This window comes from Hemitrygon akajei, unplaced genomic scaffold (assembly GCF_048418815.1).
Source record: "Hemitrygon akajei unplaced genomic scaffold, sHemAka1.3 Scf000130, whole genome shotgun sequence".
Lineage (NCBI taxonomy): Eukaryota > Metazoa > Chordata > Chondrichthyes > Myliobatiformes > Dasyatidae > Hemitrygon > Hemitrygon akajei.
This window is the reverse complement of record NW_027332016.1, coordinates 1,137,478-1,162,262: the sequence shown is the minus strand read 5'-3', so window position 1 is coordinate 1,162,262 and position 24,785 is coordinate 1,137,478. Positions and strand designations below refer to the sequence as shown.

The window sequence follows — 24,785 nt, the reverse complement described above, 5'->3', positions numbered from 1 at the left end:
TCTCAAGTGCTATCTTGCAATTCCTGTACTCCATAATCACCTCATTGTTTCCTACCTGGCTATACTTGTGAAGTACATTTTTTTTCCTTTTTCTTAATCATGGCCTCAATAACTTTTGAAAACCAAGTTTCTCTACACTAGTTACTCTTCACTATTATTCTGACATGCGCATTGAAGTTTTGTAGTCTCAACATATTGTTTCTGAAGCCCTTCCACCGACAGAGAAAACAAAACTCACAATTGACGGCCTCCTGCATACTTCTTTGTTATTACCACCTCTCACGTAAAACATATGTCAGCGTTACTTCTCAAACATTTAAACCATTAATGACCTCGCCTCAGGTACCGCCGATTCAAGAAAGCATTCCGAGTGTGTACAAATTCCTACTATAGCATGGACCCACTAATTCAGTAAACATCCTAGTAAAGCTCCTTCGTACCCTCTCCAAAAGACACAATAAAATTTACCCTTTACCCTTCCCTCCTTGGGTGAATTGGGGCCAGGGTGGGTAGTCAGCTGGTTGCAGTTCTCCAGCTGTGTCTGATTCCCCGGTGTTGATGGATAAGCAATTCCAGGGTTCAGAACCAATGACGGAGGAGCAGAGACAATTCGTCCCTACAGCCTGAGGAAGAATGACGTGGACGTGAATCTGCACGTGGCGGTGTCGGGTAATTAGAGGCTCAGGTGCCAACAGTGAACAATGACCTGTGACAGGGAGGTTCTCGGGAGAACGGATGTGGCTGAGGGAGAGACGGGACTTCCGGGGGAAGGAGGAAGCGAAAAGTAATAGTCAGCGATCACATTACCTCATAATCCGCAGTGGTGCAGAGGACATCATATCCCAAGCAATGACTGGAAGCAAAAACACAGTGAGAAAATCAGAAACTCAATAGACAATGCAAACAAGCATCCCACACTTTCCACAAAACAGTGGATTCTCTGATGTGTGCCATCAGAAGAGAAGGGCTCTCAGATCAAACCCAACAGTGTGACAAGGTACGACATTAAGAGAGCCGTGCGCTAAACATGGGGGATGTTATCTAGTGGGAGGCTGGTTTGCAGAAAGACGCCGTGCTGGATAAGGGACCACGAATGAATTTTTTGAAAGGAGCTCGGTTCTTAGCTCTCATATTGTATGTTGCCGAGTGTCTACCGTTACTGATGTGGCTCGGTACAAATGTTTAATCCAACTACTCAGTTGTGATTCTTGCCTCGGTTTCCTTCGCAGGGAGAATCAGGATTTAAGCGATATGGATTGAAGAGACAAAGTTTGTGAATGGAAACCGGGTTGGGGAGGGCGGCTGGTCCCGAAAAACTGATTGAAGGAGGGAGGCGAGGCAGGCAGTGCCTGGTCGGAGGGAGTGCAACACACGGAGGCAGCACTGGCAGGGATACAAGGAATCGGGATAGAGCGGCAGATGGTGGGACTGCGGCAGGAAAGGAATTTGATTCTTGTCTTACTCTTTGCTCAAGCCTTCCACGCTGGCCAGCGAGGCGACAAGCAGAAACACGGGCAGCATTGTTACCCTATGAGAAACAGAAACAGTCACTATCCAGTATTTGCCATGGACATAAGGCCATTCACAGGGTTATACAGCAAACAGCCCATCGGCCCGCCGAGCCAGTTCTAGTACTCAACATCATTGTATTGCGAAAGATTTCGTACATTGGCTATAATCCCACAATTTTAACTGGCTCATCTCGATACAGGGGATGGAGTGTCAGTGTATCTCTACCCAAGCACTATCCTTCCCACTGCACCGAAGCGGATTCTGGTTAGCATCCTCGACAGCAGGAGAGCCAGCCCTAGTTGATTCCGGTCACTTAACAATCCTGGTGAGCTTCTCACTCCGCCTCTTAGATCTATATTGTGTGCTACTGAAGCCTCTGCTACATGGGATAACGTTCCCGCCCTGTGAACTATGCATGCCCTCCATCGGTTAGAACACCTCAGGTAGCCTCCTCCACTCCAGGAAAAGACAGAGTTTCTGTCAGAGAGATGGGGAAGGAGGGAGTGCGAGAGAATAGACGGGAAAGGAAGAGTGATTGAGTGGAATTGGACGAACACGGTAAGGAAGATGTAAGAGTGGGTTGAGGGTAGGGCTGGTCGGACAGAAGGAGAGAGTTTGGTGTGGTGTGTAAAAATAAGCTTTACACTGTACCTCGTACATCAGATAAACCAATTCAGTCAAATCTGAGCCGAGCAGAGATGTTTCATTTCTAAAGCGCCTTCCCACCTTCTCAGCTGCCCAGACCAGCTTACGTTTCTCTCCCTCCTCAGTTCTAATAAAGTGTACTTCATCTAATGTCTTTCCCCTTCCTCTCCTGACAGCTCCTGTCTGACATAAGTATTTATTTATTGCAATTTACAATGTTTCGCTCTCATGCTGTGCTGTTGGAACAGAAGAAGAAATTGCACCAAATATGTTATCGATGATACACTTCATTCTGAGATTGATTGCCAATGTCATCCCTTGATGATGGAGCAGGTCCCTGATCCAAAACATCTGAGTCAGGGAAAACATCCTCGCTGACTCCATCCTGCAGAGACTTTGCCCATTGGAGCGTGTCCATCTGTCTATCCATTTATCTATCCATCTATTGATCTACACCTGTCGGTTGGTTTATCTATCTATCTATCTATCTATCTATCTATCTATCTATCTATCTATCTATCTATTATTTAGTGTTGGGGTTAATTCGAGACTGCCATTACAGGTCAGAAGTGGCTCACGTAATACACATAATGTTAGGAGGCCGGAATGCGAGGGAGGGGGGAGCGAAACTGGGGACCCCGCTACACCGAAACTACTAGTGTCACGCGATTCAGTAAACAAAAGAAACAGGTAACTCGTGAGCATATGGCTGCGGGCCAATAAGATGGACACAAGTGCCCGATATTACCTAATATGTAGCGGGGGTGTGCTGGGGGGAAAAGGGGTATAAATAAGAGCAGATTGTAAGGGGAAAACAGAACACCTTCTCCAGCGACTTCTGTCGATTCGCTGTGCCAGTTACGAATTCTGCAATAAACCCAAGTTTTGTAATATTCCGGTATTGGTTGTCTCTCTTCCTAAACGAACACAGGGCAGAATTTCAAGCCCAACATTTGGTGACCCCTTTGTGGGGAGGGAGAGACAACACAGGCTGGCGGGTCCGACGGCAGACAACTTGCGGCCGCAAGCTCGACTAAGGTCAGGAAGTGCCTGTTATATCGAAGACTTCCACTAGATAGTTAAATCACTGAGTTAGATCTTGTCTGCTGACGGATCCTCACCAACCCCAAATTACCCTGGGAGAGATCATTCCCGGTGCAGAATCGTGACTGGTAAGTACTAACTCTTATCTGTTTTTAGGAAGATTCTCCGCCCGTGGAAAAGTCTTCTGAGTGAGGGTACCCGCCGCCCACGATGGGCATAAAAGTCTCAGGAGTGAGGAGAAAAGTGTCGCGGACACCGTAGTACACAGGGATACTGACGGCGCCTACCTTAGACTGGTTGTTAAGAGGAGAAATCTCCCACGCGAAGGTCAGGTTTTGAAAGGCGACCGTCCCACATTTGATCCTCTCTGTGTACTAGGGAGCCATGGAGCACTTCAATTTCGAGTTACCAAAACTCAGACATTTGTGTGTTGAGTAACAGAGTATATGAGAGTTTTTAGAAATATGTTAAAATTGATAACTGTGCGAGTTCAATAATCTAACAGTGAGCAGCCGCAGGGGTCGGACACCATCAAGGTAGGAGTGGAAGTGTTCCTCCGAGGCCCGGGGAAGCTCACCTGGAACGGAAAACGGTGGCATGGTCCATACCCTGTCACCGAGCTCTCCAACAGTGCATTAAAAGGTAAGAAGGGAGGGGGACAATAACTGGCATCATTTTCTACTGGCTAAATAAGACCTTTGGTAAGTGGGGAGTGTTTCTGGGACAGTCGGCTCTAGGACTGTCTATTTCAATTGCTATCTTTACTACGTGTGGTTGTTGTTGCGGGACTATAGATCGAGCCTTGACCGGAAAGGATGGACCTCCACCGGCGTACCAGGCACCCTTGTTCCCGGTGGAAGGGGAGGACACGGCCCTCCCGGAAAGCGGACGCGCTATGGGAGGACACGGACTGAAATGGACCATGGCAAGGGGGGGATTGTGAATTTGTTCTTGAATAAGTTTTCTGAAATGTTGCATGCTACTTGTAAAAATTGCGGATGTTTAGGGAACCCCTACCCATATTTTGTGACCCTAGGTCGGACAAATCAGGATAAGCAAATAGGGAGGACACGCCAAAGAGTGCCGGGGGACGCTCACCTCCCTGCCTGATCCCGGCAGCCGCGGAAAAGATTGTAAGGGATTTGGGGATGTGGCCTCTGGGAGGCCAAGGGAGGGAGTGTTGGGGTTTATTCAAGACTGCCATTACAGGTCAGGAGTGGCTCACGTAATACACATAATGTTAGGAGGCCGGAATGCGAGGGAGGGAGGAGCGAAACTGGGGACCCCGCTACACCGAAACTACTAGTGTCACGCGATTCAGTAAACAAAAGAAACAGGTAACTCGTGAGCATATGGCTGCGGGCCAATAAGATGGACACAAGTGCCCGATATTACCTAATATTTAGCGGGGGTGTGCTGGGGGGAAAAGGGGTATAAATAAGAGCAGATTGTAAGGGGAAAACAGAACGCCTTCTCCAGCGACTTCTGTCGATTCGCTGTGCCAGTTACGAATTCTGCAATAAACCCAAGTTTTGTAATATTCCGGTGTTGGTTGTCTCCCTTCCTAAACGAACACAGGGCAGAATTTCAAGCCCAACACTATCTATCTATCTATCTATCTATCAATCTCCCTTTACTTATGTACTTATTGGGAATTTTCTGTTTTTGCACTGTATTGCAGCTACAAAAACACGTTTCACGTCACACAGTGAATGTCAGTGATAATTAATATGATCCCGAATTCTCAAACAAGACAAAACTTGCAGAAGCCGGAAATCAGAGCAACACACACACACAATGCTGGAGGAACTCTGCAAGGCAGCAGCATCTATGGGGGGATAAAATGTTTGGTGCAAGAGACAGATGGCCATAGAAGAAAGAAAACAAAATTGGGGAGGAGCACTAGAGGGAGGTGACAGGCGGGCAAGGATATTAGGTGAGAGGGGGAAAGCGGGATGGGAAATGGTAAAAAGGGGAGGGGCGTGGGAACATCGGTTTTGGTGCCGTCAGGTTGCACCTACTCAAACGGAATATAAGGTGTTGTTCCCCCAACCTAAACGTTGCCTCATCACGACAGCGGAGGAGGCCATGGATGGACATATCGGAATGGGAATGTGAATTGGAATTAAAATCAGTGGCCAGTGGGCGATCCCGTTTGTTCTGGTGGACGGAACGTAAATGCTTGGCGACGTTGTCTCCCAATCTACGTCGAGTCTGGTCAATATACTGGAGGCCTCACCGGGAGCAACAATGGTCTTCATTCTGAGACAGATGTCCATGGAAGAAAGAAAAAAAAATGGGGTGTGGGGGGGGGGGGGGAGGACTACCAGAGAGAGGCGATTGGCGGTGTTATGTAAACCCCGTAACCAGGTAACTTACCAGCAAAGATAGATGGATCAGCTGAGTCGGATGCTACTATTTTCAAACGTTTTATTCAACAAGGGCACAAATGTATGGTTAATACAAAACATTCAGATCGTCAAAACTCAATCTAAAACACCGGTGTAACCATAATCAATCAGAAATAAGCTCTACAGTTGTCTAGGGGTTAATACTGAGTCCAACGGAAATATAAAGAGTCACTCAGAAGTTTGCCGGCTTTTCCTTTTTTTTTGGGAACCGCTGGGATTTTCACGTTGTAGAGAGAGAGAGAGAGAGACGACTTAGAAAAGATACACACTTGCCCGTCGTCTTGGCAGAGCTGGTTCTTGGAATCAGGGGAGCAGACTTCCCCGTTGTTATTTAAAAGCAGTCTTTCGTTGGCTTTAGCCACAGATTCAAATTCGGAATCTAACGCACGTGGCTTCCTTCAAAAATGGCGTCCCGCTCCCACGGGAATCAATATCGTGTTTCCTTGGTGTCTACTGGGTGCGTCTGAGGGTCCTCCCCTCAGACCCGCCTTTATACTTCTTCACGGGATCGCAGGTGTCAATCAAGTTGCAGGTAATGCGATCTCTCTCTCAACCAGCCCACTTTGCCCGAGGGCTTTTCACGTGGTCTCCATGAGACAATAGTCAAAGTCACCTTCATTCTGCTTCTTGGGAGAACATGGTCTCTCTCTCTTTTTGGGTCAGTTGACCCCCCTTAACTAGAGTTCTTGCGATTTTCACAAAGGAGGGGGCCAACGGCATAACAGCGGGAAGCAGATAAGGTGAGGGGCGGGAGAAGGGGATGGGAAATAGTGAAAAGGAATTAAGCGTGGCCTCATCACGACAGTGATTGATGGACATGTCGGTACAGGAATTGGAACTGGAATTAAAATCGCTGGACACTGGGAGATCCCGCTTGTTCTGGCGGACTGAACGCAGGTCTTTTTCAAAGCCGTCTCTAAATCTACGTCGAGCCTCGTTGATGTACACGAGGCCAGACCGGAAGCACAGAACACAATAAAAGATTCCAACAGACTCACAAGTGAAGTGTGGCCTCATATGAAAAGACTGTTTACAGCTCTGAATGTTAGTGAGGGAGGTGTGGGGGCAGGTGTAGTACTTGTTCCGCTTACAAAGATAAGAGCTGGGACGGAAATTCAGTGGGGAGGGACAAATGGACAAGGGAGTCACGTAGGGGCGATCCGTATGGAAAGGGGGGGGGGAGCTAGAGGAACTATTCCTCGTTCAACCCTGCTACATGTAAAAACTCCATCCCCTTCTCTCAATTCCTACGTCACCGCTGCATATGATCTCAGGATGTTGCTTTTCATTCGAGTGGTCATCCATTTTAATTCCGCTTCCCATTCCCATTGCTGCATGTCCATCCATGGCCCCCTCCTCTGTCGTGATGAGGGCTTAGGATGGAGGAACAGTACCTTATATTCTGTACGGGTGGCCTCCAACCTGATAAACTGAACACCGATTTTTCAAATTTCCAGTAATGCCCTCCAAACCGCCGACCCTACTCCACTGCCCCCCCCCCCCCCCACATTCTATGTCCCATCTCCTTTTCCCTCTCTCACCATATCTCCTTGACCGCCCATCGCCTCCCTCTGGTGCACCAACATTTTTTTTGTTTGTTTTAAATGGTCCTCTCTCTTTCACATTCCAAGCTAATTTCTTTATCACCACTCCCTCCCCTCCAGGTTTCACCTAACACCTGGCGTTTCGCTCTCCCCACCCGGCACCTTTTAAATCTACTCCTCAGCTGTTATTTTTTATCTCCAGTCCTGCCGAAGTGTTTTCGTCCCGAATCTCGGACAACACTTCTTTTTTTCACTGATGCTGTTTGGCCTGCTGAGATCCTCAAGCATGTTTTGTGATTCTCATTCTGGTTATCAATAGAGGAGAAACCAGTTTCCATCCCTCGGGAATTTTCACCAAAGCTGTCAAAAATGCGATGGGTACATCAGCAAAATACAATGCGCCAAATTAGACACGTCGACGTGCCCGGGGTGAAGTACTAGGTATAGACTGGGTTAGCGACTGTTCCCCTATGGTGATCTTTATTCTCTGGGTATGGTGCAACAGCTCCACTAACTGGGCATCACCAGCAACAGATCTCTTTTCATTTAGTAATGACTATGTCTTCTACACCAAAGACGATGCCCTTATAGCTATCCACAGGGTTTTCCATTGCCACCTTCCCACACACTCACTCAGACGCTCCGTATCCCCTTTCATCATCCCACGCCCTGCCCTTCGCTCATACCGTCACTCTGGTGAGTGTGGTCAGAAACCTTGGTAATAGAACCTGTGACATCCCTCAGTTCATGGGCTGACGTCGCTGTGACCTGAGCACCACTGACCATGATTTCCCTCTTCTCATAGACTGCGCACATGATAGAGATGCATGTAGACCCACTGTTCTTTGTGTGGTTATTAACCGAGTCCCAGGTATAATCTGGGATTCTGACAAATCTAGGATCAGGTAATGCGGGAGACTGTTAGAGCAGTGGTGTGCTCCGTATGCAGTATGTGGGAGGTCAGGGTCAACACAGTTGTTCCTGATGTCCACACCTGCAATAGGTGCATCCAGCTGCAGCTCCTATCAGACCGAGTTAGGGAATTGGAGCATTTGCTCGACGAACTGCAGAGCATTCGGGAGGCAGAGGCAGAGATAGATAAGAGTTATCGGGAAGCAGTCACACCGAAAAGACAGGAGGTAGGCAAATGGGTGACAGTCAAGAGAGGCAGGGGGAGCAGACAGAGAAGTGCACCCCTGTGGCCGTCCCCATCAAAAATAAGTATACCGCTTTGGATACTGTTAGTGGGGATGACCTACCAGGAACAAGCTGCAGTGGTCCTGTCTCTGGCACTGATGTTGGACCCTTGACTAGGAAGGGGAGGAGGGAAGAGAAGAGAGCGGTATTGATAGGGGATTCTATAGTCAGGGGGGCGGATAGGAGATTTTGTGGGGAAGATCGGAAGTCTCGGATGGTATGTTGCTTCACTTGTGCCTAAGTCCGAGTCATCTCAGATCGGGTGCAGGTTATTCTCGAGAGGGGGGGCAAGAACCCAGATGTTGTGGTCCATGTAGGGACCAATGACGTGGGTAGGATGAGTGAGGGGGTCCTGCGTAGGGAGTTCAGGGATTTGGGTGCGAAGCTGAAGAGCAGGACCTCCAGGGTAACAATCTCAGGATTGCTACCTGTGCCACGTGCGAGTGAGTCAAGGAACAGAAGGATTATAAAGATTATTACGTGGCTGAGAGGATGGTGCAGGAGGCAGGGCTTCAGGTTTGTAGATAATTGGGCTTTGTTCCAGGGAAGGTGGGATCTGTTCCGAAGGGACGGTTTACACCTGAACTGGAGCGGTACTAACATACTTGCAGGGAAGTTTACTAGTGCTTCTTGGGGGGGGATTTGCAGGGGGCAGGGATCCAGAATGTGAGACAGGATAGCGAGAGGAAGAATAAAAGACAGGTGTGGACTACACGGTTCCGGAATATTAAGTGTGTAGTAGAGGAAGGTGGGGCGGAACAAGTGATAAGGAGGACTCATGTACAGAGGGATGGTCTGACGGAACATGGAGTTAAATGTGTTGAACGAATAAGTAAATTTAGGAAGGATAACAAATTCTAGGGGCGTATAGCCCGATGGGAGTTCGGGGAGTTGGGTTAAGCACAATAGGCAGCGATTCAAACAGAGAGAGGAGAAATGGGCTAAAAATTCTATATCTGAATGCACGAAGTGTCAGAAATAAGGCGGATGAGCTTGAAGCCCAGGTGCGAATGGGTAACTGTGATGTTGTTAGGATAACGGAGACGTGGCTGCAGGGAGATCAGACCTGGGAAATGAATATACAAGGGTATACGTGCTATCGTAGGGACAGAAATGTGGGCAGAGGGGATGGGGTGGCCCAGTTGGTGAGGAATGAGATTCAGTCCTTTGCAAGGGTGGACATAGGGTCAGGAGAAGTAGAGTCTGTGTGGATAGAACTGAGGAACCGTAAGGACAAAAGGACCCAAATGGGTCTTGTCTACAGGCCACCAAACAGTAGCATGAATAGATAGATAGATAAATAGATAGATAGATAGATAGATAGATAGATAGATAGATAGATAGATAGATAGATAGATAGATAGATAGATAGATAGATAGATAGATAGATAGATAGATAGATACTTTATTCATCCCCATGGGGAAATTCAACATTTTTTTCCAATGTCCCATAAACTTGTTGTAGCAAAAACTCATTACATACAATACTTAACTCAGTAATAATATGATATGCATCTAAATCACTAACTCAAAAAGCATTAATAATAGCTTTAAAAAAGTTCTTAAGTCCTGGCAGTTGAATTGTAAAGCCTAATGGCATTGGGGAGTATTGACCTCTTCATCCTGACTGAGGAGCATTGCATCGACAGTAACTTGTCGCTGAAACTGCTTCTCTGTCTCTGGATGGTGCTATGTAGAGGATGTTGGGTGCAAGTTGAATAGGGAGTTAACATTGGCATGTGGCAAAGGTAATGTCGCAGTAGTTATGGGGGATTTCAACATGCAGGTGAACTGGGAGAATCAGGTTGGTGCTGGACCACAGGATAGGGATTTTGTCGAGTGCCTACGGGATGCATTCTTGGAACAGCTTGTACGAGAGCCGACCAGGGACAAGACTATTCTGGATTTAGTGTTCTGTAATGAACAGAATTTGATAAGCGATCTCACAGTAAAGGAGCCATTAGGAGGTAGAGATCACAATATGATAAGCTTTTATCTGCAATTTGAGAGGGATAAGTGCAGCTCGGAGGTGTCAGTGTTGCAGATGAACAGGGGAAACGATGGAGCCATGAGGGAGGAGCTGGCCAAAGTTGACTGGACGGATAGCCTAGCAGAAAAGACACTGCAACAGCAATGGCAGGTATTCTTGGGAATAATGCACAAGGTGCAAAATCAGTTCATCCCCTAGAGAAGGAAGGATTCAAAGGGGGGAAAGGGGCCACAGTGGTTGACAAAGGAAGTCAGAGATTGCATAGCATTAAAAAAAAAGGAAATATGACAGAGCTAAGGTGAGTGGGAGGACAGATGATTGGGAAGTTTTTAAGGAACAAGTGAACTTAACTAAAAAGACAATACGGGGAGAAAAAAATGAGGTACGAACGCAAGCTAGCCAGGAATATAAAGGAAGATAGCAAAAGCTTTTTTAGGTATGTGAAGAGAAAGAAGATAGTTGAGAACAATGTTGGGCCCTTGAAGAATGAATTGGGTGAAATTGTTATGGGAAACAGAGAAATGGCAGAAGAATTTAATGAGTACTTTAGATCTGTTTTCACTAGGGAAGACACAAGCAATCTCCCAGATGTATGGATGGGCCAAGGACATAGGGTAACAGAGGAAATGAAACAGATTGACATTCGGAATGAAACGGTGATGAGAAGACTGATGGGACTGAAGGCTGACAAATCCCCAGGTCCAGATGGTCTGCACCCTAGGGTACTAAAGGAGGTGGCCCTGGAAGTTGCGGATGCATTGGTAATCATTTTCCAATGTTCCTTAGATTCAGGATCAGTTCCTGAGGATTGGAGAATGGCTAATGTTATCCCACTTTTTAAGAAAGGAGGGAGGGAGGAAACAGAGAACTATCGACCTGTCAGCCTGACATCGGTGGTGGGAAAGATGCTAGAGTCCATTATTAATGATGAAATAGTGGCATATCTAGATAGCAGTGATAGGATTGGGCTGAGCCAGCATGGATTTACCAAGGGTAAATCATGTCTGACTAATCTGTTGCAGTTTTTCGAGGATGTAACCAGGAAGTTAGACGGAGGAGATCCAGTGGATGTAGTGTACCTCGATTTCCAGGAGGCATTTGATAAGGTCCCACATAGAAGATTGGTGGGTAAAATCAAAGCTCAGGGCATCGGGGGGAAGGCATTGACATGGATAGAAAACTGGTTGGCAGATAGAAAGCAAAGGGTAGCGGTGAATGGGTGTTTCTCGGAATGGCAATTGGTGACCAGTGGGTTGCCACAGGGCTCTAGATTCGGAGAAATGACACAGGCTGCTGCTATCCGGAACAGTCAATGCAGGAGAAGAAAAACAAATTGTGATTTTAAGTATCTTTCATCTCTGCGTATGGTGCAACAGTTCCTCAAACTGGGCATCACCGCCAACATATCTCTTTTCATATAATAATGACTCTGTCTTCTGTACGAAAGTAGATACCCTTATAATAATCCACAGGATTTTCCATTGCCACCTTCCCACACACTCACTCAGCCGCTCCGTATCCCCTTTCATCATCCCACGCCCGCCCTTCGCTCATACTGTCACTTTGGCTAGTGTGGTCAGAAACCTTGGTAATAGAACCTGTGACACCCCTCAGTTCATGGGTTGACGTCGCTGTGACCTGAGCACCACTGACCGGGATTTCTCTCTTCTCATAGACTGCGCACATGATAGAGATGCATGTAGACCCAGTGATCCTGGTGTAATTATTAACCGAGCCCCAGATTTAACCTCACAAACATCTCCGGCATGCTGATTTGTCTGATACAGAGTCTATTTGGATGGGATGAAGACGATATTGGAGGGTAAAGATCGAGGTGAATACATATATTCCAGTAGAAACGGAGGGCAGGGTGCGGGATATTGCATAATGGGGACAGAGACGGAGAGACGAATGGCGGAGAGAGACAGAAAGAAAGAGAGATGAAATTGTAAGACGGATGCTGGAGGAAGTAGGAGAGAAAGGAACCGGAACAGAGATAGAGAGGTAGGGGAGGTGTGAGTAAGAGAGAGACAGAGAGGACAGAGAGACATAGAGAGAGAGAGGGAGGGAAAGGGCGAGGGGGTGAGAGAGAGAGAGAGAAAACACGATACGTACAGCATAATCACTTGTCTACTGCCAGACGCTAAGTGCTACGGCTTACCTCAGTGTTGACTTGCTGTACTGGGTGTGCACTTGTCCAGAGCCTCTATATATGGAGGGATGACACGTGCTGTTGCTATCCAGAACAGCCAATGCAGGAGAATAAAAAACAACTCGTGATTTTAAGTATTCCAACTGCAAGTATTGCATCATCGAATGGAGCGACATTGTGCAAACCGAAGCTCATTAATTAACTAGGACACCACATCAATATCACAAACATGAGCGGATCCAGACAGCAGCTGAACCCGCCACCTACTTTGCCTACTGTGAGGACAGTATGTGAGACCCCTCACAGTTTTCCACAAAGCTTCCAAATTAACCTGAATCACTTAAGCAAATGAGAGAAGGCATCAACATCGTTAGAGTCCCAGGTTGGTCGTCATTGCTTTTCCGCTGCACCTGTTCTGTTGTCCAGGTAATGACGCTCAGTGTCTGTTATTGGAGTAGAGTCCAGGGTAGAACTGTCCACCCACAGGTCGGATCCAGTGGCAGGAGTTGAGGAAACAACCTCAGATAAAAACCCTCCGTGCAGCAATGCCGACTGCGAAACTGTGCGCTCATGTAGACTCACGGTGAAGAATGACCCCGGCATGTTCGACCGCACAAGAGACGGTGGCGCAGGTTCCCCATGCGTTTCAAATTAAACCAAAGCATTTTTCCGGGTGACACTCAATGCCGATTAGGGTTTGGACTGTCTGCGAACACGCTCTGTAATTGACTGAATCGGAGAAGCATAGGGTTTCAGATCAGAAACAACCAAGCGATCTTACCTTAACACACCTTCCTGGACGATTTGAAATTAAACGCTACATCACCAATAAAGCTAAAGCAATTAATACAATAGCAGATCCCTTTCCAAAAATTAGGAACATATGCGTGAGTGCGTGCAATGCGCTGCCAGCAATGGTGGTGGATACGGATACGGTAGGGTCTATTAAGATATTTGGGTAGGTTCATGGATCTTAGGAAAATAGAGGGCAATAGGTAAGCCTAGTAATTTCTCAGGTAGAGACATATTCGGCACAACTTTGTTGGCTGCAGGGCCTGTATTGTCCTGTAGGTTTTCTATGTTTCTATGTTACTCTGGACAAGGTAAGTACAGAACATTAAACAGTGAGAAAGAAGTAATAGAGTTAGTCGAATTTAAAACCGATTAGCATGATACCATACAACAGATAGATGACAATGAAATATATAGGTATCTAGGTGTCAAAGCAAAAAAAAAAATCCGACTGCTACAGAGTCAAAACTTTCCACAGAATTTACTTCAGGCTTTAGAAAATCTGGCAAACAAAGCTCAATAGTAAACATAAAACAAGTGCAATAAACACTTCCGGTAGATTCGAAAAATGTACACTCCAGCACACTTAGATTAACATTACAGAGGACAGAAGGGGAAGAATAATAACAGACATTAAACAATAACATGAAACCCCGCTGGTTTCCCTGGCTGCGTAAGTCTAGATTAATATACACTCCGGTCTTGCCGAACCCGTGATACTCAGAGAGCTCTCCCACCGCAAACCCCGTTCAGTGTGGATGCTGTGTACTTTGCTGCCCTGTTATAAAGTCAGTGCCAAGAAATAATAGACAGCATGCGGCATAAGATAAAAGGAATTATATTTATGAATCTTAACTAAAGGTTTAGAAAAGAAAATAAGGATAGAAAAAAAACAAAAGGGCCAATTATAATTAAACTTAACTCTTCCAAGTGACATATTGACCAACTGTGAACCCTTGCTCCATCTAATCACGATTACCCTAACAAAAGATCCAGTTTACTTTCGAAAACACCCATTATCGCTAACTATAATCCAAATTCACCTGCTACAGAAAAACCATTACTTTAGCAGTGGAACCTCTTCCAGGATGTTAAATACTAAACAGTCAGATAACACTTCTAATAATATAGTTTCATCAAAAAAAAACGGAATTCATACCTCATGTGAACATATACATTCTGACAAGAAGTACACGCCATTACACCTAAAGGAAAGAACAACTCAGAAAGCTTATGACATAGTCACTACAGGAGAAGAAGTTAACAAATGGGGGAACATGACCCTCCCTGGAACACTAGTCCGTCATCTGAGCAGACTAGATGTCTACAACGAAACTTCCAAAGCCTGGCTCACATCGGGAGACCTCATCCCAGAAACAGAGGGGCCCCTTGTGGCATTACGGGGCCACCTGGTGAATACAAAAATGATCAAAAATACAGAATAAACGACCAAGAAATATGTCAGAAATTCGAGAGTGTCAAGGACAATGCGTGTGAAGTTGCCATTGGAAGAGAGAAGGTTCTTTGGATATCGAAGCCTGAAGTTTTAAAAGTCTCCTGGACAAGATATTATGCCCCACCAGGGTCCTAATACGTGGAGCACATGATTGCGGAAGCAACAATAGTGATCTTTCAAGTGTCAATTAAATCTGGCATGGATCCGGAAAAATGGAAAATTGCAAACGTCACTCAAACTGTCAGGAAGGGAGAGAGCCAGAAGAAAGGACAGGACAATTAGGCTGATTTCAGTGTCTAGGAAGATGTTTAAATCGAATATTACAGTCAACATATTTTCTGACAAGTGTCAGCAAGTTTTCCTCAGGGGAAGGTTTTGCTTTACAAAGCTTTTGGAATTCCTTCAGAGATTATCAAGCAGAATAGATAATGTAGAATCGGTAGCTGTTCTGTTCTTGGATTCTTAGAAGACCTCTGATAAGGCAGCAGACATGAGGCTGCTAAAAACGTCAAGATCCACGGTATTACATGATAGATGCTAGCATTGAAAAAGCAATGACTGTTTAGCAGGTAGGAAAGAGTGAGAATAAAGAGAGCCTTTTCTGGTAGGCTGTCGGTGACTAGTGGTATTCCACAGTGGTCTGCGTTGGGATCGCTTAAGTTATACGTAAGAACGTTTTGGATACTGTTGGTCGGGACGACCTACCAGGGACAAGTTGCAGTGGTTGCATCTCTGGCACCGAGACTAGACCCTTGGCTCAGAAGAGAAGGAGGGAAAAGAGGAGAGCAGTAGTGATTGGGGATTCGATAGTTAGGGGGACAGATGAGAGGATCTGTGGAAGAGATCGAGAATCCCGGATGGTCTGTTGCCTCCCAGGTGCCAGGGCCCACGATATCTCGGATCGAGTTCTCAGTATTGTCAAGAGGGAGGGTGAGCAGCTGGATGACGTGGTATATGTAGGGACCAATGACGTGGATAGGAAGAAGGAGGAGGTCCTACAAAGAAGATTTAGGGAGTCAGGTTCAAAGTTGAAGGACAGGACCAGCTACATGTTAGTAAGGCCAGAAATAGGAAGATAATGCAGCTAAATACGTGGCTAAGGAGTTGGTGCAGGAGGGAGGGCTTCATGTTTCTGGACAATTGGGCTTTGTTCCAGGGAATGTGAGACCTGTTCCGACGGACGGGTTGCAGCTGAACTGGAGGGGGACTAACTTCCTTGGGGGAAGGATTGCTAGTGCTTCTCCGAGGGGTTTAAACTAGATATGCAGGGGGAGTGGAACCAGAATATTAGAGCAGATAGTGAGGTGGAGGAGGATAAAGGTCATGCGAGATCTGCAAGTATAGTGAATGGAATAAAGCCAGATCTGACATATAAAGAGGCTTTGAAGAAAGTGAAGCAGAATAAAACATGTAAATTTAGTAAGGTAGAAGGGGAAAAAGTACCTGAACTTCAACGAAAGAAGCATCAGGAACAAAGGTGATGAACTGAGAGCTTGGATACATACATGGAATTATGATGTAGTGGCCATTACGGAGACTTGGCTGGCACCAGGGCAGGAAAGGATTCTCAATATTCCTGGATTTCAGTGCTTTAAAAGGGATGGGGGGAGGGATGAAGGGTGGAATTACAGGTCAGGGATACTATTACAGCTACAGAGAGGGTGGGTAATGTAGCAGGATCATCTTCTCTGTCAGTGTCGATAGAAGTCAGGAACAGGAAGGGAGCAGTTACTCTTCTGGGAGTATCCAATGGGCCCCCTGGGAGCAGCAAAGATACGGACGAGCAGATTGGGATTTTGGAACGGTGCAAAAATAACAGGGTTGTTATCAGGGGTGACTTTAACTTCCCTAATATTGACTGGCACCTGATTAGTTCCAATAGTTCATAAAACATAGAACAATACAACACAGTACAGGAAATTCGGCCTACAATGTTGTGCCGACCCTTAAACCCTGCCTCCCATATAACCCCCCACCTTAAATTCCTCCATATACCTGTCTAGTAGTCTCCTAAATTTCACTACTGAATCTGCCTCCAACACTGACTCAGGCAGTGCATTTCACGCACCAACCACTCTCTGAGTAAAAAGCCATCCTCTCATATCCTCTTTGAACTTCCCTCCCTTTACCTTAAAGCCATGTTCTCTTGTACCGAGCAGTGGTACCCTGGGGAAGAGGCGCTGGCTGTCCACTATATCTATTCCTCTTAATATCTTGTATAACTCTATCATGTCTCCTCTCATCCTCCATCTCTCCAGAGAGTAAAGCCCAGTCTCCCCTAATCTCTGATCATAATGCATACTCTCTAAACCAGGCAGCATCCTGGTAAATCTCCTCTGTACCCTTTCCAATGCATCCACATCCTTCCTATAGTAAGGTGACCAGAACTGGACACAGTACTCCAAGTGTGGCCTAACCAGAATTTTATATAGCTGCATCATTACATCGCTACTCTTAAACTCTATCCCTCGACTTATGAAACCTAATACTCCATAAGCTTTCTTAACTACCCTGAACTGAACTGGAAGCGGACTACCATCTTGTGGGAAGTTTTGCTACTGCTGCTCCGTGGGGTTTAAAATAGATTTGCAGGGAGAAGGGATACAGAGTGTTAGAGCAGATGGTGAGGTGGAGGAGGATAAATGTCATGCGAGAGCTGCAAGTATAGTGCTTGGAGTAAAGCCAGATCTAGCTTGTGAAGAGGCTTTGAGGAAAGAGAAACAGAATAAAGGGTGTAAAGGTAGTAAGGTAGAAGGGCTGCAGTGTGTGTACTTCAATGCAAGAAGCATCAGGAACAAAGGTGATCAACAGAGAGCTTGGATAAATACATGGAATTATAATGTGAAGGCCATTACAGAGACTTGGCTGGCACCAGGGCAGGAATGGATTCTCAATATTCCTGGTTTTCAATGCTTTAAAAGGGATAGAGAAGGAGAAATGGAAAGGAGAGGTGGGCATTACTGGTCAGGGATACTATTACAGCTACAGAAAGGGTGGGTAATGTAGCAGGATCATCTTCTCTGTCAGTATCGGTAGAAGTCAGGAACAGGAAGGTAGCAGTTACTCTATTGGGAGTATTCTATAGATCCCCTGGTAGCAGCAGAGACACAGAGGAGCAGATTGGGAGCCAGATTTTGGAAAAGTGCAAAAATAACAGGGTTGCTACCATGTGTGACTGTAACTTACCTAATATTGATTGGCAACTGATTAGTTCATGTGGTTTAGACGGGGCAGAGATTGTTAAGTGCGTCCTGGACGGATTTCTGTCACAGTATGTTGACATTCCTACTAGGGGTAATGCCATAGTAGATCTAGTATTAGGTAACGAAACGGGTCAGGTCACAAATCTCTGTGTGTGAACATCTGGGGGACAGTGACCACCGCTCCCTGGCCTTTAGCATTATCATGGAAAAGGATAGAATCAGAGAGGACAGGAAGATTTTTAATTTGGGAAGGGCAAATTATGAGACTATAAGTCTAGAAATTGCGGGTGTGAATTGGGAAGATGTTTTTGCAGGGAAATGTACTATGGACATGTGGTTGATGTTTAAGGATCTCTTGCAGGATGTTAGGGATAAATTTGCCCCGGTGAGGAAGATAAAGAATGGTAGTGTGAAGGAGCCATGGGTGACAAGTGAGGTGGAGAATCTGGTCAGATGGAAGAAGGCAGCATACGTGAGGTTTAGGAAACAAGGATCAGATGGGTTTATTTAGGAAATAGGGTAGCAAGAAAGGAGGTTAAGAAGGGGCTGAGGAGAGCAAGAAAGGGGCATCAGAAGGACTTAGCGAGTTTCGTAAAGAAAAACCACAAGGTATACTTCAATTATGTGAAGAAGAAAAGGTTGACAGGAGTGAAGATAAGGCCGGTTAGGGATAATGGTGGGAAGATGCGCATGGAGGCTCTGGAAGTGAGGGAGGTCCTCAATGAATACTTCTCTTCGGTACTCACCAATGAGAGGGAACTTGATGACGGTGAGGACAATATGAGTGAAGTTGATGTTCTGGAGCATGTTGATATTATGGCAGAAGAGGGTTTGGAGTTGTTAAAATACATTAGGACGGATCAGTCCCCGAGGCCTGATGGAATATTCCGCAAGCTGCTCCACGAGGCGAGGGAAGAGAATGCTGAGCCTCTGACTAGAATCTTTATATCCTCGTTGTCCACGGGAATGGTACCGGAGGATTGGAGGGAGGCGAATGTTGTCCCCTTGTTCAGAAAAAGGTGGTAGGCATAGTCCGGGTAATTATAGACCATTGAGCCTTACGCCTGTGGTGGGAAAGCTGTTGGAAAAAAATTTTAGAAATAGAATTTATGGGCATTTAGAGAATCATGGACTGATCAGGGACAGTCCACATGGCTTTGTGAAGGGCAGATCGTGCCTAAGAAGCCTGATAGAGTTCTTTGAGGAGGTGACCAGGCATATAGATAAGCGAAGTGCAGTGGATCTGATCTACAGGGATTTTAGTAAGGCATTTGACAAGGTAGCACACGGTAGGCTTGTTCAGAAAGTCAGAAGGCATGGGATCCAGGGAAGTTTGGCCAGATGGATTCAGAATTGGCTTGCCTGCAGAAGGCAGAGGGTCATGGTGGAGGGAGTACATTCTGATTGGAGGGTTGTGACTAGTGGTGACCCACAAGGATCGGTTCTGGAATTTTTATTAACGACCTGGAAGTGGGTGTAGAAGGGTGGGTTGGCAAGTTTGCAGACGACACAAAGGTTGCTGGTGTTGTAGATCGCGTTGAGAATTGCCGAAGATTGCAGAGAGACATTGATAGGATGCAGAATTGGGCTGCAAAGTGGCATATGGAGTTCAGACCGGTGAAGTATGAGGTGGTACACTTTGGAAGGACAAACTCCAAGACAGAGTACAAAGTAAATGGCAGGGTACTTGGGAGTGTGGATGAGCAGAGGGATACGGGGGTACAAGTCCTCAGATACCTGAAAGTTGCCTCACAGATAGATAGTGTCGTTACAAAAGCTTATGAAGTGTTAGCTTTCATAAATCGAGGGATAGGGTTTAAGAGTCGCTGGGGAATGATGCACTCTATAAAATTCTGGTTACGCCACACTTGCTGTACTGTGTCCATTTCTGATCGCCTCACTGTAGGAAGGATGTGGAAGCATTGGAAAGAGTACAGAGGAGATTTACCAGGATGCTGCCTGGTTTAGAGAGTATGCATTATGATCAGAGATTAGGGGAGACTGGGCTTTACTCTCTTGAGAGAAGGAGGATGAGAGGAGACATGATAGAGGTATACAAGATATTAAGAGGAATAGATAGAGTGGACAACCAGCGCCTCTTCCCCAGGGTACCACTGCAAACTACAAGAGGACATGGCTTTAAGGTAAGGGGAGGAAAGTTCAAGGGGGATATTAGAGGAAGATGTTTCACTCAGAGAGTGGTTCTTGCGTGGAATGCACAGCCTGAGTCAGTGGTGGAGTCAGATACACTAGTGAACGTTAAGAGACTACTAGACAGACATATGGAGGAATTTAAGGTGGAGGGTTACATTGGAGGCAGGGTTTAAGGTTCGGCTCAGCATTGTGGGCCGAATGGCCTGTAATGTGCTGTGTTGTTCTATGTTCTATATTCTATGTTCTAGCATTCTGCGGAAGTGGAATAGATGGCTTTGTGGCAAAACCTTCAGATGATGCTAAAATAGGTAGAGGGGAAGATAGTTTTGAAAATGCAGACAGGCTCCACAATGATTTAGACGGATTGGGAGAATGGGCAAAGAGGTAGGGAATTGAATGCAGTGTCTTCTCCTGTATGATTAAATAAAAGCACGGAATATTTTAGAATTCCTTAAACGTTTATTGGCCGGTTGAGTCGCTGCTGCGAAATGCCAATGCGATATTACCATTCATTTCAAGAGGAATAGAATATAAAAGCAAGAATGAATGAAACTTCAGAAAACTCTGGGCAGGCTGTTTTTGGCGTACTGTGACCCGTTTTGGTCTCACTAAGAAGGGATGTGCTAGAAGGTGAGTGCAGTATCATTTGTAAAGGAGGTGAATTATATTTTACTAATTAATTTTGAAGGATTAAAATGCAGGAAGAGCTCAGAAAATCAGGCAGCAACTGTGGAAAAGAGTGTAATCTGTATTTAGGGCCGCAGAGAGAAGGCAGCTCTGATCTGGAATGGAGGCCCCATTCTTGGAGCAGATGCGGATGAGATGAAGGAAAGGAGTAAAGGGAATGGTATTTTTAAAGGAAACTGCAAGGGAAGAGATATGGACCAGGTAACAGTTGGAGCCGGTATGTTTCTAATGAAGAGGGTCGACAATTTATCTCCAGTGATGGAGACACAGAGATCGAGCAAGGGAAGGGAGTTGTTAAAATGGACCAAGTGTAGTTAAGGTCAGTGTGGACGTTGGTGGCAAATGTGATGAAATTCACGGCCTCAGAGCAGGTGCATGAAAAGCATCAATGCTGTCATCAGTGTTCTGGAGGACAAGATGGGGAACATTTCTGGGGAAAGTTTGGCACAGGGACGAAGCCCATAGACAGCCTTCGTGCCTGGATAAAGTAGAAGGAGCCAAAAGAAAAATATTGAGGGTGAGGCTGAATTCTGCCAGACAGAGGAAAGTGGTGGCGGATCAGGGTAGAGGCGTATTGAGAGTGGTTATTCACGCTGAAAATGAGGCAATCGTGGTCAGGAAATTGATCGTTAGAGAGGAGATCACGAGCATGATAAGCTTCGCCGATGTAGCTGGGAAGCGACTGAATCTGGGAAGACAGAATCGGTTTGAGGTACGAGCATTGGAGTACAGTGGGTCAGGAACAGGCAGCAAATGGGCCTACCTGGAACAGTCGCGATTGTGGATCTTGGGTATTGGGCAAAATAAACAGATCTGGGCGAAGGATCTGTGAGTTTGATGACAGTGGATGGGAGCTCTGCAGAACTGATGAGGTCAGTAACAGTGTCGGAGATAGTTTTGCGACACTGCGGAGCTGGGCTTTCTTCATGTGGTAGGGATAAGGAGGTGTTGGACTCCACAAATTCAGTCCGAAACATTACAACAGCACAAACTTTGTCTCGGGTTTTTTTTGGTAAGTTTGGGATAGGCGCAGAGAGAACGGAGTTTAGAGTGGGTAAGACATGAGGAGGAATGAGGCGTGGTAGTGTACCTGACTGATGTATCGTCGGGAATTAGGGATTAAAAGATCCAAATCAGGGCAGCGAACCAATGCGATATGTGGAAGGAGTTTTGCAGAAGGGAGAAGTAGAAATCTGTGTGTCGGCTAGAAAGAGCAACACCTTGTATTTATTACTGTTAACACTGACTTTGACAATTTGGACTTTGTGTGTTAAAAAAAGTATGACCTTCCCTTCTCAGGCTCAAATTGCACAAACAAATAAATACGAAAAGCAAAGTTTGTTTGCAGCATTCTATGGGAAAATTTTAATTTGGAACTAGCAATATTGCACAGTCGACATTTATAGCAGAGGCACTTGGTTCTCGGACTGAAGCGTTGACTGTAGGAAGGGTCGCATCATGTTTAATAAGTTATTGTGTTTTTTTTAAATCCAAAAACGTGGCCAGGAAACTCAAAATAATCAAAAAAATTAAATATGTGGGCAAACTAGCCAATGACATGAAGTAGGATGCTAAAAGTCTGTTTTTCAGTTACGAAAAGAGTAAAAAGGAGGTGAGAGCTGAAAATAGACCACTGGAAGTGATGCTGGTGAAGTAGTAATAGGGGGAAAAGAAATGGCATATGAGCCGAATGAGAACTTTGCATTAGACCTTACTGTGGAAGACATGACCACTGTGGCTAAGGACCGTGCGTGCCAGGGAGAACGAGTGAGAGCCTTTGCTATTACAAATGAAAAAGTGCCAGGGAAACGAAAAGGCATACATTGTACAACACGAAGCTCTTAAAGATGTTGCCGAAGAGATAGCAGATGCATTGGTTATGATCTTTCAAGAATCACTCGATTCTGGTATGGGTTCGGAGGACAGTATAATTTCAAATGTTACTGCACACTTTAAGAAGGGAGGAAGGCAAATAAAGAAAAACATTTTAAGACTTATAGACTAACCTAGGTAGCTTTGAACGTTTTGGTGTCCAGTAATAACAATGATGTTTCTGGTAATTGGAGATGAATGATAAAGCTGTCAAAAGCAGCATGATCTCTGTCAATGGACATCGTGCCTGACAAATCCGAAACAGTTCTTTAAGGACGTTAGAAGTAGTATGGAGAAAAGGAAAGGCAGTGGATGTCCTTTACTTGGATTTTTGAAAAGCAGTTGATATGGTGCTACTCATGATGCTTCATAACAAGATAACATCACATGGCATTCAAGAAAAGATACTGACGTGGTTGGAGGGATTGTAGATTAGCAGGAGTCAGCAAGTGGAATAAAGGAGGCATTATCTGGTTGGCTGCCAGTAACTGGCAATCTTCCTCAGGGGCCTGTATTTAGAATGCTACCTCTCATATTGCTTGTCAATGATTGAGATAATGGAATTGATAGCTTTCTTGCAACGTTCAGAGATGTTCTGAAGATAGTTGGATGGGTCGGTAGTGCCGAGGAAGCAATACGATTGAGGAAGGAAATTTGAGCATCAGGGTATATGGTGAGAGGGCAGGTGTATGGGGTTGAATCGATCCGGGATCAGCCATTATAAAATGATAGACGGGATCATTGGTTTGAATGGATTAATTCTACTCCTTTGTCTAATGCCTTCATGGTCTAAGGACTTATACAAATTGGCAGAATGGTCGAAAAAAATAGCAGATGGAATACAGTTTTCAGAAAGGAATGAAAATGCATTTTGGCAAAAGGAACAAACGTGCAGAATGTTATCTAAGACAATTCAAACATGAGAGGAGCAGAGGGCCTGAAGAGACGACTTGCTAGACTCCGTGAAGGTTGACTTACAGATTGAGTTGTCATAAAGAAGGAAAGTGCAATGTTTTGATTCATTTCAAAGTGGAATATAATATAAAAACAACAAGATGTTGCTGAGGTTTTATAAGATACTCTTCTGCTCTTGGAAAGATTGCCAATAAGGTTGGCCTTTTAAGTTCTTCCAGTATTTTAATCCTTCAAAGATATGTTTTCGCTTCCTCTGCGATTGATGCTGCACTGCCCTTGTCTGATGATAGCACATCCGTTCATAGTTGTACCAAAACGGCTCACTGTACTGCATGAGCGGCTTCCCCAGCGCTCGATAAAGCTTCATTCAAAATTACGCCTTGCTTTTATATTCTATTCCTTCTGAAATGAAGGTTCCACTGCTAATGTAATGGCCATTCTGTAGAAGCTGGGTATGGGATATGGTTAGAGATAACGGGTGTTTTGGAATGTGATCCTTTTCAGTTCTTACTGTTCTTTGTAAATTTTCGAGAATGATTTCGGCTGAAATATGTTGCTAAAACAAAGACGTTAACACGGATATCACAGAAGCGTTCTTTGCATTTGTTGTAAATTTACTATTGAACTTTGTTCGGCAGATTTTCGAAAGCCTGAAGTAAATTATACGGAACGCTTTTTTCATTTGTCGGAATATGATCCATTTTGCTTGTTGTAGACACCTAAATACCTATTGTATATATTTCATGTTCATCCATCTGTTGTATCATCTCATGGTACTCATTTTTGAATTCAACTAACTCTACTACATCTTCCCCTCTGCTTAATGTTCTGTGGTTATCTAGTCCAATCTATATGTCAGACTTTTTTTCGAAAAAAGTTCTACTATTTGCATTCATAGCTTTAGCTTTAAAGGTGAACTAGCATTTAATTTCAAATCATCAGGAAGGTGTTTTAAGATGTAATTGGTTTGGTTGCTTCTGAACGGAATCCCTATATTCCTCTGTTTCGGTTGAATTAGAGAGCGGGTTTGAAGACTGTCAAAACCCCAGTAGTCTGAGAGTGTCACTGGGAATTGCATGGGTAACCTGCACTGCCGTCTTAGAGGGCGGAATAAGCTGCTGGGACCATCTCTTCTAGTCACTCTACATGAGCGCACAGTTCTGCAGTATGGGTTGCTGTACGAAGTGATTTAACCTGAGGGCGGTGCCCAG

The 24,785-nt window shown here is 45.3% G+C and overlaps 1 protein-coding gene across 2 annotated transcripts in view; it reads right to left on the bottom strand.

Moving 5' to 3' along the window:
- Positions 1-24,785, bottom strand: part of LOC140723727 (uncharacterized) — a 70,662-nt gene that overhangs the window by 13,029 nt on the left and 32,848 nt on the right. For both annotated transcript variants that reach the window (XM_073038277.1, XM_073038276.1), the window contains exons 2-3: positions 1,463-1,528; positions 808-853 (exon numbers count right to left, since the gene is read on the bottom strand). In XM_073038277.1, the coding sequence (XP_072894378.1) occupies positions 808-853; positions 1,463-1,528 (112 nt within the window). The remainder of the gene's footprint in view (positions 1-807; positions 854-1,462; positions 1,529-24,785) is intronic.